The sequence below is a fragment of the Heterodontus francisci genome, chromosome 28 (assembly GCF_036365525.1).
Source record: "Heterodontus francisci isolate sHetFra1 chromosome 28, sHetFra1.hap1, whole genome shotgun sequence".
In the NCBI taxonomy this organism is placed as follows: Eukaryota; Metazoa; Chordata; class Chondrichthyes; order Heterodontiformes; family Heterodontidae; genus Heterodontus; species Heterodontus francisci.
In genome coordinates, this window is record NC_090398.1 from 34,201,668 (window position 1) to 34,214,228 (window position 12,561).

Here is a 12,561-nt window from a genome sequence, read left to right on the forward strand (position 1 = left end):
TTTATTTATTTAGAGATACAGCACTGAAACAGGCCCTTCGGCTCACCGAGTCTGTGCCGACCAACAACCACTCATTCATACGAACCCTCCAGTAATCCCATATGCCCTACCACCTACGTACACTAGGGGCAATTTATAACAGCCAATTTACCTATCACCTGCAAGTCTTTGGCGGTGGGAGGAAACCGGAGCACCCGGAGATAACCCACACAGACTCAGGGAGAACTTGCAAACTCCAAACAGACCCACATATGTAGGGTATGCAATGGAATCTGAAATGGTACTGAGTTGTAACGCCCGAAATGTAGTTCCTATGGCAGGTTTCTTAGACATTGTTATTTAAATAATTTAAAAAGTAGAGTGAATGGATATTTAATCCCATTCTTTAAAGCCTCTCTGAATTTTTTCTGGGTTAGTGTATAAATGCTGGTGTTGGTGCATGAACTGAGGAGCTGTAGCATAAATCCAAATTGTTGGGCGACATATACTGGATTGCTAATATTCTTGTCCGTATAATTATAGTTTAGAACATGCCAGTTTAAAGAATGTACAACATTTGTAATCCACAGCAGTATAAAATTGGCAGACAAAGCAAAGAGTAAAATGATGGATTTTCTTCGGTTTTCAATTTCTGGATCAATATGCTTCTCGCTATTGCTGTGGCCTCGGAGCTTTCTCCGGAGTCGATTGGCTGTTATAATGTTCATAACAGTCAGAGCATTGAACACCAAAATCAGAACAATTGGAAGCAGCGGTGTTAGAATACTGTCGATCCATTCATACACTGTCCATAAGGATGAAGTATAATAGTCTGGTGATTGAATGCAAAACCACGATATATTGTCAATAATAATTGAAGGAACAAATACAAAGTACCAGGGAATGCACCTTAAACAGCTGATGACACTCACAGTTGCTGTAACAACAACTGCAGTTCTCTTGGTGCAATATCTTAGTTTTAACTTCTGACAACAAATGGCTACAAACCGATCAAAGGTGAAAGCAACTGTGAACCAAACAGAACAGTCCAAGATTGCACCAAGCAAGACAACCCTGAGAGCACATACAGGAGTGATGAACAAGAAACTAACAGGGAAATAAATGTTATTAATTCGATTCAGTATGACATTAATGATAACGAGCAGTAGATCTGCTGCTGACATTGCCACCAGGTAGTGAGTGATGCATTTTGAGAGGCCGCAATTCCCTCGAGTCAGGATCACAATTGCCATTAAGTTAACTGTAAGAAATAAAATAAAATAGGAATATCTTAGGAACCGTATTCACAGAAAAAGCACACTTTTGCAGGATTTGTGCTCAATTATAACTGTATCAATTGAAACTAATTTAGCAGCATCACTGAGATCAATATAACGACTCGTAATATTTTCAAATAGCAATCAGTTCAACAATGAAATTCATGAAAAAATAAGGCGTGTAATAAAGTATATTAGTGAATCGATAAATAGAGTAAGGAGATAAAAATAGCAAAATATATAATGATTTGAAAGATTTTAATGGAACGGTACCATCGCCAAAGCTCAGATTGTGATTTTAAATCACACTCGGGTAATTTGTGAATCTTAATTCAATAAAGCTGCTAATTTGTGGACTGGAGCCAGAAGCAAACATTAAAACTGACTGGTAGACACAAAAATCCAAATAGTTCAGTTATTTCCTCAAAGACAAGAACTGGTCGACCTACCTGAATTGACTACTTCAAGCCATTTATAATGGTTAACGATTTAGGTCGATGATTTTTCGTGATGATGAAAGGCAAAAGGACATGGGACAAGTAATGAAATACAAAATATTTGTAAAAGAGGTGATTGTAAATGTAAATCGTCAACAACAGCTGCTGCTTGAGCCTTGCACCATCGTGCCTTTTGTCATTTAATCTCTCCTGCTTTCCAGGCTATTGCACATCATCCTTTTTATTGTTTGCCACGTCCTTACTTTCCTTTGGCTATATAGTTGCTTAAAACATGTTGCATTTCTGTTTCCTAGTCCTAATAAAAGGACCACGTCCTGAAACGTTATTTCTGTTTCTCTCGCAACAGATTTTGCCTGACCTGTTGAGTGTTTCCAGCATTACAAAGGCAGACGGTGGCGTAGAGGTGATGTTCAGAGAGCCAGGCTAATATTTTGGGGGACATGGGTTCAAATCCCACAACAGCTGATTTGCATTCGGTTAATTTTTTAAAATCTGGAAGTGAAAGTATGGCGACCATGAAACTGCCAACGATTGTCGTAAAAATCAATTTTATTCAATAATGCCCTTGAAGGAAGGAAATCTGCCATCCTTACATCATCTGGCTGACATGTGACTCCAGACTCCAGACTGACAGCAATGTGGTTGACTCTTAACTGCCCTTTGAACAGGCATAATATGCCATTCAGTTGTACAAAACAAAAATTGAAAAAGAATAAACTGGGACAGAACATCTGGCATCGACCTAGGCACTGGAAATGACAATGGCAAACGCAGCCCTGACGACCATGCAAAGTTTCCCCTTACCAACAGCTGGGGGCTTGTGCCAAAATTGGGAGAGCTGTCCCACTGACAAACGCAAAAGCCTGGCATAGTCATAGTCACCGTAACAGACCTTACATCTAAGGTCCCTGATGCCACCATCAGCAGTCCTAGCTATGTCCTGTAGCAATGGAAGGACAGAATCACCGGAGGTGGTGGTACAGAGTCATACAGTCGGACGGGAGTTGCCTTTGGAGTCCTCGACATCGACTGCAGACCCCATGAAGTCTCATGGCATCAGGTCGAACATTGGCAAGGAAACCTCCTGATGCTGACTCAGTATTCCTCCATGTTGAACACCAATTGAAAGAAGCACAGAATGTACTCTGGGTGGGGACCACAATGCCCATCACCAAGAATGACTTGATAACACTACTGCTGACCGAGCTGGATGAATCCAGAAAGTCATATCTGCCAGACTTGGACTGAGGCAGGTGGCGAGTGAAACACCAAGTAGATCTTATCCTTATCAATCTATCTGTTGCCGAAGCATCTATTCATACCATTATTGGTAGGGGTGACCACCACACAATTCTTGTGAAAAAGTAATCCCATCTTCACACTGAGTATATGCTCCATTTTCCTGTGTGGCACTACCACCGTGCTAAATTGATAGATTCAGAACAGACCTGGTAGCTCTACACTGGGCATCCATGGGGCTCTGCGGCCCATCAGCAGCAGCAGAATTATATTCAACTACAATCTGTAATCTGATGACCCGGCATGTCCCTCACTCTAGTATTACCATAACGCCAAGGGATTAACTCTGGTTTAATAAAGAGTGCAATAAAACACGCCAGGAGCAGAAACAAGCACACTTAAAAACGAGGTGTCAATCTGGTTAAGCTACAACACGGGACTACTTCAATGCCAAACAACGGGAGCTGCAAGCAATAGACAGAGCTAAGCGATTCCACAAAAAAACGTATTAGATCAAAGATCTGCATTCTTGCCACATTGTAAATGTTAGGGGACAATTAAACAACTAACCAAAGGAGGAGGCTCCACTGATGTCGCCATTCTTAAAGATGGAGGGGCCCAGCACACCATTGCAAAATAAAATCGTGAATCAAGTGGATTATTAATTTCTGCCTCCTTCTGAGGTCCCCAGCATCACAGATGCTAGTCTTCAACCAATGCCATTCTGTCCATATAATATCCAGAAATTGCTGAAGGCACTGTTTTCTGCAAAGTTTGGGGCCCTGACAATATCCCAGATGCCGTATTGAAGACCTATGCTCCAGAACTAACCACACCTCCAGCCAAGCTGTTCCAGTACAGCTACAACACTGGCATATACTTGACAATGCAGAAGTTGTCCAGATGTGTCCTGTCCACAAAAAAGCAGGACAAATACAGTCTAGCCTATTGCTGTCCATCAGGCTGCTCTCGATCATTAACAAACTGTTGGAAGTTGTCATCGACAGTGTTATCAAGCCCCGCTTAAGCAGCAACAACCTGGTCTCTAATGCTCAGTTTGGGCTCTACCAGGGCCCCTTGACGCCGGACCTCATTGCAGCCTTGGTTCAAACATGGACAAAAGAACTGAACTCAAGCTGTGGCATGAGAATCATTGCCATTGATATCAAGACAACATTTGGCCAATTGTGGCATCAAGTAGCCCTTTGCAAATTGAAGTCAATGACGAACAGTGGGACAACCCTCCACTGGTTGGTGTCATACGTAAGTGCAAAGGAAGATGGCTGTGGTTGTTGAAGGACAATCACCTCAGCCCCAGGCCATCGCTGCATGTGTTCCTCATGTTGGCTTCCTTGCCAAACAGACTTTAGCTGCTTCATCAATGACCTTCCCTCATCATAAAGCTGGTGTTCCTGGGTGATTGTACCATGTCCAGTACCATTTTCAACTTCTCAGCTAGTCAAGCAGTCCCTGTCCATTTGCAGCAAGATATGGACAACATTTAGGTTTGGACTGAAAAGTGGCATGTAACATTTGCACCACACAAATGCCAGGTAATGATGATTTCCAAAACGAGAGAATCCAACCACCTCCCCTTGACATTAAACGACATTACCATCGTGGAATCCCCCATTATAAACATCCTTGGATTACAATTGACCAGAAACTGAACAGGAACAGTCACATAAATACTGTGGGGACAAAAGCAGGTCAGAAGCTGTGAATTCTGGCGCAAGTCATGCACCTCCTGGCTCCACAAAGCTTTTCCACCGTCTATGAGGCACAAGTCAGGAGTGCGATGGAATACTGTCGACTTGCCTGGATGAGTGCGGCTCCAACAATACTCAGGAATCTCGACACCATCGTGACAAAGCAGCCGCTTGATTGCCACCCCATCCACCACCTTAAACATTCACTCCCTCCACCACCGACGCACAGTGGTAGCAGTGTGTACCATATGCAAGATGCACTGCAGCAACTCAGCACTATTTCTTCAACAGTACGTTCCAAACTCGAGAACTCTTCAACCTGGTGGGAGGAAGGCAGAAGATGCGTGGGAACACCACCGTCCCCAAGTTCCCCACAAATTCGGACACCATCCTAACTTGGAAATACATCGCTGTTTCTTCACTGTAGTTGAATCAGTATCCTGGAAGTCCCTCCATCACAGCACAGTGGGTGTACCAACATCAGATGGACGGCAGCAGTTTAAGAAAATAGTTCGTTACCCCTTTTTGAAAGGAAACTAGAGCTAAACAACAAATGCCTTGCCAGCGAAACCAACATCCCATGAAATGAATTGAAAAAAGATCTTTAAAAAAATTAGATTTCCAACATCCACAGTATTTTCATTTGTTGCTATTGTTTTAAAGTACTTACATTTTTGTTGAATTTTTTTGAGGGTTTATAGTTAAATTATGGAAATGGATTCATTTCTGTAGAAGGCTGAAGATTTCACAGTTGCTGGAATCTTTTTTTAAGTTCACTGAGGGGACATTTGAGATGCTGTTATGAAAACAACCTTGACTAGAAGTCATATATCTTAAGATAAATAAACAACAGAAAGCTTGGTGACATGAGGGAAATGTTTGCAGAGAAGTGACAAGGCAAGATTTAAGAGGGTCAGGAGTTGTTTTTCGCTCCTGAGATATTGTCCCTGTCAATTGGCGTGTGGACAGTGTTACAAAGCAGTTGGAAATAAGCCTGCAAAGTGAGCAGCCACCATCAGTTCATCTCTCTGAGAAGCCCGGAGAATCAAGTTTAAGAAATAGACAAACGGCTGTTGGAAAACCTGCCAGAATCCCCCGATGCCACATTTCTCCTGGAAAGCCTGCCAGACTGATCCTCAACATTGCCTGAAAAGAACTGCTCCAGAAGGTTGCCAGTAACAGCCGTCTACATGTATTTGGGACCAAAGCATAAAGGGAGAACAATATCATTCCAAATCTTCTTTCTTTCAAGAATTAACAAGTACTTTGGTCAAAGCATCGGCTTTTTTTTCTTTTAACCCGTGTGTGTGTATATTTAGAGGGGACTGTATATATATATATATACAGTCCCCTCTATAAATATGTATGTATATATTCTGTCATATTTCAAACTGTGTGTGAAAGCTTTTCATCTTTGTTAAATAAGTCTTGTTTTTGTTTAAAAAATATTTGGTTGTTTATCCCACAAGACGAGTTGGTGAATTTTATTCTTAAATAATAATAGAACCTATGTTTGCTGTATTGGTAACTGGCTAAACATTTAAATATATGTTTTGTCCTGTGGAGAAGTGCAATTAGAAAAGACAACGCACTCCTCCCACCTCGGTTGTAACACTATATTACCAGGGTTCAGTTTAACTATTTATTTAAACAAGATGAACACATTACTAATCATTCCCTTATCTTCTCTTCTCCAAAGTAGATAACCAATGACTTTTCCATCCGTCCATACAGCTGAGATACCTGAAGCTCCGTATTGGCTTTGTTCCGCTACTGCCTCCAGTGACTGACTATAATTGAATGAAATATTGTGGCCAGAATCGAGCGACACAATCGGGGCAAAACATTTTTTTAAAATCTTAAATTATAATGAAGGAATAATGAGGAACGAAAAAAAATCAAAATCAATATGGGAATTGTGTTTAATTGAATAGTCAACAGTTTTTTAAGTTTAATGAAGGGAAGATTATAACGGGGAATTAATTATAAGAAGAGCAAAGATGTAATAGAAACCATGGAAGGTGAAGGCATGATTCAAGCTAGGTGGAGTGAACGAATGGACAACCAGCATCTTGGCACAAGAATGAACATAATCAAGTGCTTTGAATGGGGAGGGGAGGAATATCGAGTTTTGGGGTTTGGCTTCTGTGTCATTGGTCATGGTCTCTGGATCCCACTCTTTCTCACATCTGCTAATGACAGCGAGGCATGGGCACAGGTTACTGGAGACAATTGGTAGACCGACATTGATAGGGGGATTTGTTAGTGAGGAGAACAAACAGGTGGTTCTGTGGCTGTATATGCGACTCCAGGATGGTTTGTTGCCTCTCTAGTGCCAGGGTCAACGATGTCACAGAGTGGCTGAAGGATATGCTTCTGGGGGAGGGTGAAGAGGCAGAGGTCGTGTCCCACATTGGTACCAATGACATAGCTAGGAAGAGGAATGAGGTCCAGAAAACAGATTTTGGGAGATAGTAAAGAGCTTAAAAGTAGTACCTGAAAAGCAGCAAACTCAGGATTACTCCCAGTGTCACGTTCTGCTGAGCAGAGGAACAGGAGGATTCAGCATTTCAACACGTGGCGAGGGAATTGGTGTAGGAGGGAGGGCATCAGATTTCTGAGGCATCGGAATGGGTTTTGGACAGGTGGCACTTGAACCCAAGATGTATGGATTGCATCGTAGAAGCACTGGAACTAACATGCTCGCAGGGAGATTTGCGAGTGCTATTGTGGAGGGTTTGAACTAGATGGACAAGGGGATGGGAAACTAAGAGGGAGATGAGATTGGAGGAACGAAAAACTGGTAAGTAGAAAACAGCAAGCAAAATTAGAAGGCAGATGAAGTAAAGGCAACCATCAATAGGATCAGAATGCGGAATAATGTTAAACAGTCAAAGGTAAGGGCACTCTAACATTCACAACAAGGTACATGATTTGAAGGCACAAATAGAGGCAAACGTGTATGATTTAATTGCCATTACAGAGCCATGGTTACAGGGTGACCAAGACTGGGAACTGAATATTCAAGGATATTCGTCAATTAGGAAGGATAGGCAAATAGGAAAATAAGGTGGGGCATGCTCGTAATAAGGGACGAGATCGATACAATAGTGAGAGAAGGTCCTAGATTGAAGGATCAAGGAACTGAAGAATGGACTTAGGAGAGCTAGAAGGGGACATGAAAAAGTCTTGGCGGGTAGGATTAGGGAAATTCCCAAGGCGTTCTACACTTATGTGAGGAACAAGAGGATGGCCAGAGTGAGGGTAGGGCTGATCAGGGATAGTGGAGGGAACTTGTGTCTGGAGTCGGAGGAGGTAGGAGAGACCCTACCCTTCAGTGTTCACTTGTGAGAGGGACCTGGCCGTTTGTGAGGACAGCGAGGAACAGGCTGATATGCTAGAACAGGTTGAGGTTAAGAGGGAGGATGTGCTGGAAATTTTGAATGATATGAGGACAGATAAGTCCCCTGGGCCAGACGGGATATACCCAAGGATATTACGGGAAGCGAGGGAAGAGATTGCTACGCCTTTGGCGGTGATCTTTGCGTCTTCACTGTCCACTGGAGTAGTACTGGATGATTGGAGAATGGCAAAAGTTGTTCCCTTGTTCAAGAAAGGGAATAGGGATAACCCTGGGAATTATAGACCAGTCAATCTTACAACAGTAGTTGGCAAGTTATTGGAGAGGATTCTGAGAGACAGGATTCATGATTGTTTGGAAAAGCATTGTTTGATTAGAGGCATGACCTGCGAGGGGCAGGTCATGCCTCACAAGCCTTATTGAATTCTTTGAAGATGTGACAAAACACATTGATGAAGGAAGAGCAGTGGATGTGGTGTATATGGATTTTAGCAAGGCGTTTGATAAGGTTCCCCATGGTAGGCTCATTCAGAAAGTAAGGAGGCATGGGATTCAGGGAAAGTTGGCTGTCTGGATACAAAATTGGCTGGCCCATAGAAGTCAGAGGGTGGTAGTAAATGGAAAGTATTCAGCATGGAGCTCCGTGACCAGTGGTGTTCCACAAGGATCTGTTCTGGGACCTCTGCTCTTTGTGATTTTTATAAATGACTTGGATGAGGAAGTGGAAGGCTGGGTTAGCAAGTTTGCCGATGACACAAAGATTGCTGGAGTTGTGGATGGTGTGGAAGGCTGTTGTAGGTTGCACCAGGACATTGGCAGGATGCAGAGCTGGTCTGAGAAGTGGCAGATGGAGTTCAACCTGGAAAAGTGTGAAGTGATTCATTTTGGAAGGTCGAATTTGAATGCAGAATACAGGCTTAAAGACAGGTTTCTTGGTAGTGTGGAGGAACAGAGGGATCTTGGGGTCCATGTCCATAGATCGCTCAAAGCTGCCACCCAAGTTGATAGGGTTGTTAAGAAGGCGTATGGTGTGTTGGCGTTCATTAACAGGGGGATTGAGTTTAAGAGCCGCGAGGTTATGCTGCAGCTCTATAAGGCCGTGATTCAAACCACACTTGGAATATTGTGTTCAGTTCTGGTCGCCTCATTATAGGAAGAATGTGGAAGCTTTAGAGAGGGTGCAGAGGAGATTTACCTGGTTGCTGCATGGACTGGAGGGCATGTCCTACGAAGAAAGATTGAGGGAGCTAGGGCTTTTCTCATTGGAGTGAAGAAGAATGAGAGGTGACTTGATAGAGGGGTACAAGATGATGAGAGGCAGAGATGGAGTGGATAGTCAGAGACTTTTTCCCAGGGTGGAAAGGCTATCACCAGGGGGCATAATTTTAAGGTGATTGAAGGAAGGTTTCGGGGAAAATGTCAGATGTGGGTTCTTTACACAGAGAGTGGTGGGTGCTTGGAATGTGCTGCCAGCGGTGGTAGTCGAAGCAGATACATTAGGGGCATTTACGCGACTCTTGGATAGGTACATGGATGATAGTAGAATTAAGGGTAGGTAGTTAGTCTGATCTTAGAGTAGGTTAAATGTTCGGCACAACATCGTGGGCCGAAGGGCCTGTACTGAGCTGTACTGTTCTATGTTCTATGTTCTATATAGAACCAGTTTAGGCAGAACTAAAAACAGCAAGGAGCAGCAAACAATGGTGGTAGTTGTTTATCGACCACCAAACAGTCGTGGTAATGTTGGGCACAGTATATATCAGATAATTAGAGGTGCTTGTAACATGGATAAACAGTAATAATGAGCACCTGCAATTTACATATAGACTGGGTAAACCTATCCAGCACTATTACTGTGGAAGATGAATTCCTGGAGTGTGTACGAGATGGGTTTCTGGAGCAGTATGCTGAACACAAAACTAGGTTTTGGACTATTTTAGATTTAGTTAAATGGAATGAGGAAGAGCTAATTAATAACCTTGCTCTTAAGGAGCCTCCGGGAAATAGTGACCATAACATGACAGAATTTTACATTAAGTTTGCAAGTTCATTCTGAAACTCGGGTCTTAAATCTAAACAAAGGAAACAATGTAGGTATGAGGGGAAAATTGACTATGGTGGATTCGGAAAATGCACAAAGATATTTGACAGTAGACAGGCACTGGCTGGTATTTAAAGAAGAATTACATTGTCTACAACAATGTAATACACATTCCTCTAAGACACAAAACACCAACAGGAACGATGAATAAAAAATGGCTCACAAAGTAAGTTAAATATTGCATTAGACCAAAGGAAATGGTGTATAAGGTTGCCAGAAAAATTGGTAAACCCGAGGATTGGGAGCAATTTATTGTCCATCAAATGATGCCCAGCAAACTGATAATGAAAGGGAAAAGAGAATATGAATGCAAGCTTGCGAGAAACATAAAGGTTGACTGTAAAATCTTCTTTAAGGGAAGTGGCTGCAGAGATAGTGGAGGCATTATCCAAAATATTCCAGAACTCACTCGATTCTGGGAGGGTCCCAGCGGATTGGAAAACCACCAATGTGACGCCCCTGTTCAAGAAGGTAGGAAAACAAAAAGCAGGAAACTATAGGCCAGTCAGCCTAACATTCGTCGTTGGGAAAATGGTAGAGTCCATTATTAAGGAAGAAAGAGCAGGACATTTAGAAAAGCTGAATGCAATCAAACAGTGTCAATATGTTTTTGTGAAAGGGAACTCATGTTTGGCAAATTTGCTACAATTCTTTGAGGGTATAACAAGCAGAGTTGATAACAGGGAACCAGTAGATGCAATGTATTTAGATTTCTAGAAGGCATTCGATAAGGTGTCACATAAAAGATTATTGCACTAGATAGGAGCTCACAGAATTAGGGGTAATATATTAGGGCGGCACAGTGGTGCAGTGGTTAGCACCGCAGCCTCACAGTTCCAGTGACCCGGGTTCAATTCCAGGTACTGCCTGTGTGGAGTTTGCAAGTTCTCCCTGTGTCTGCGTGGGTTTCCTCCGGGTGCTCCGGTTTCCTCCCACATGCCAAAGACTTGCAGGTTGATAGGTTAATTGGCCATTATAAATTGCCCCGAGTATAGGTGGGTGGTAGGGAAATATAGGGACAGGTGGGGATGTGGTAGGAACATGGGATTAGTGTAGGATTAGTATAAATGGGTGGTTGATGGTTGGCACAGACTCGGTGGGCCGAAGGGCCTGTTTCAGTGCTGTATCACTAAAATAAACCAGGTCCTCATAGCCCTCAACCTGCTGAAATTTCAAAAATATACCTATCTCCTTTTTAATTACTTTTAGTGATCCATCCTCCACAACTCTCTGGGATAGAGAATTCCAGACATTCACTATCCCTCCTAACTGTATACCACTGTGCCACCACCTCTGTTGACTCTGTCCTGCTAGTGGGACAGGACATACCCAGGAATGGTTATGGCAGTGTCTGAGACATTGTCTGCTAGCTATGATTCCATGACTATGCCTCTGTCGGGCTGTTTCTTGACTAGTCTGAGGGACAGCCCTCCGGGACAGCCCTCCTGGTATGAAAGAGGAGTTGAGGCCTGGGGCAGATCAGCCATGATCTTGTTGAATGGCAGGGCAGGCTTGAGGGGACGATTTTTTCTTATGTTCTTAAAAGGAAAATATAAGCAAGGACAAGTCTGGGTCCATTATGGGCGGAGACAGGAGGATTTATAATGGAAAATAGGGAAATCGTGGAGAAACTAAATAATTGTTGTGTGTCTGTCATCATGGAGGAAGATATGTAAACTTTCCCAGAAATGCTAGGGAACCAAGGGACTTGTGAAAATGAGAGACTGAAACAAATTAGTATCAATAAAGAGGTCGTACTCGAAAAATTAACTGGATTGAAGGTTGATAAATACCCTGGACCAAATGAGCTACATCCCAGAGCGTTGAAGAAGGTGACTGTAGAAATAATGGATGCATTGGTAATTATCTTTCCAGTTTCTATGGATTGTGGAAAGGTTCCTGCAGACTAGAAAGTAGCATATGTAACCCCGCTGTTTAAGAAGAGAAGGTGAGAGAAAATTGAGAACTACAGACCTGTCAGTTTGACATCAGCAGTACAGAAAATGTTCGAATCTATTGTGAAGCATGTGATAATTAGACAATGAGAAAATAATAATATGATTGAGAAGAGAAAACATGGATTTATGAAAGGGAGATCATCTTTTACAAACCTGCTGGAGATTTTTGAGGATGTTACTTGTAACATAAATAAGGGGTATCCAGTAGATGTGGAGCATTTGGATTTTCAGAAGGCTTTTGATAAGGTACCAGACAGGAGGTTAGTAAACAAAATTAGAACACATATAATTGGGCGTAATGCACTGGCATGGATTGAGAATTGGTAAACAGACAGAAAACAGAGAGTAGTAATAAATGGGTCAGTCTCAGCAAAGCAGGCTGTTACTAGTGGGGTACCGTAAGGATCAGTGCTGAGGCTACAGCTGTTCACAATGTGGACGTGGAACCAAATGTAAAATTTCCAAATTTACTAATGAAA

At 42.5% G+C, this 12,561-nt stretch overlaps 1 protein-coding gene across 1 annotated transcript in view; it reads right to left on the reverse strand.

Annotated features, from left to right (window-relative positions):
• Positions 1–335: 335 nt before the first annotated feature.
• LOC137345205 (probable G-protein coupled receptor 139) overlaps positions 336–12,561 on the reverse strand; it is a 61,646-nt gene continuing 49,420 nt past the window's right edge. Inside the window, exon 2 of the mRNA XM_068008667.1 lies at positions 336–1,240. Coding sequence (XP_067864768.1) covers positions 336–1,240 — 905 coding nt within the window. The remainder of the gene's footprint in view (positions 1,241–12,561) is intronic.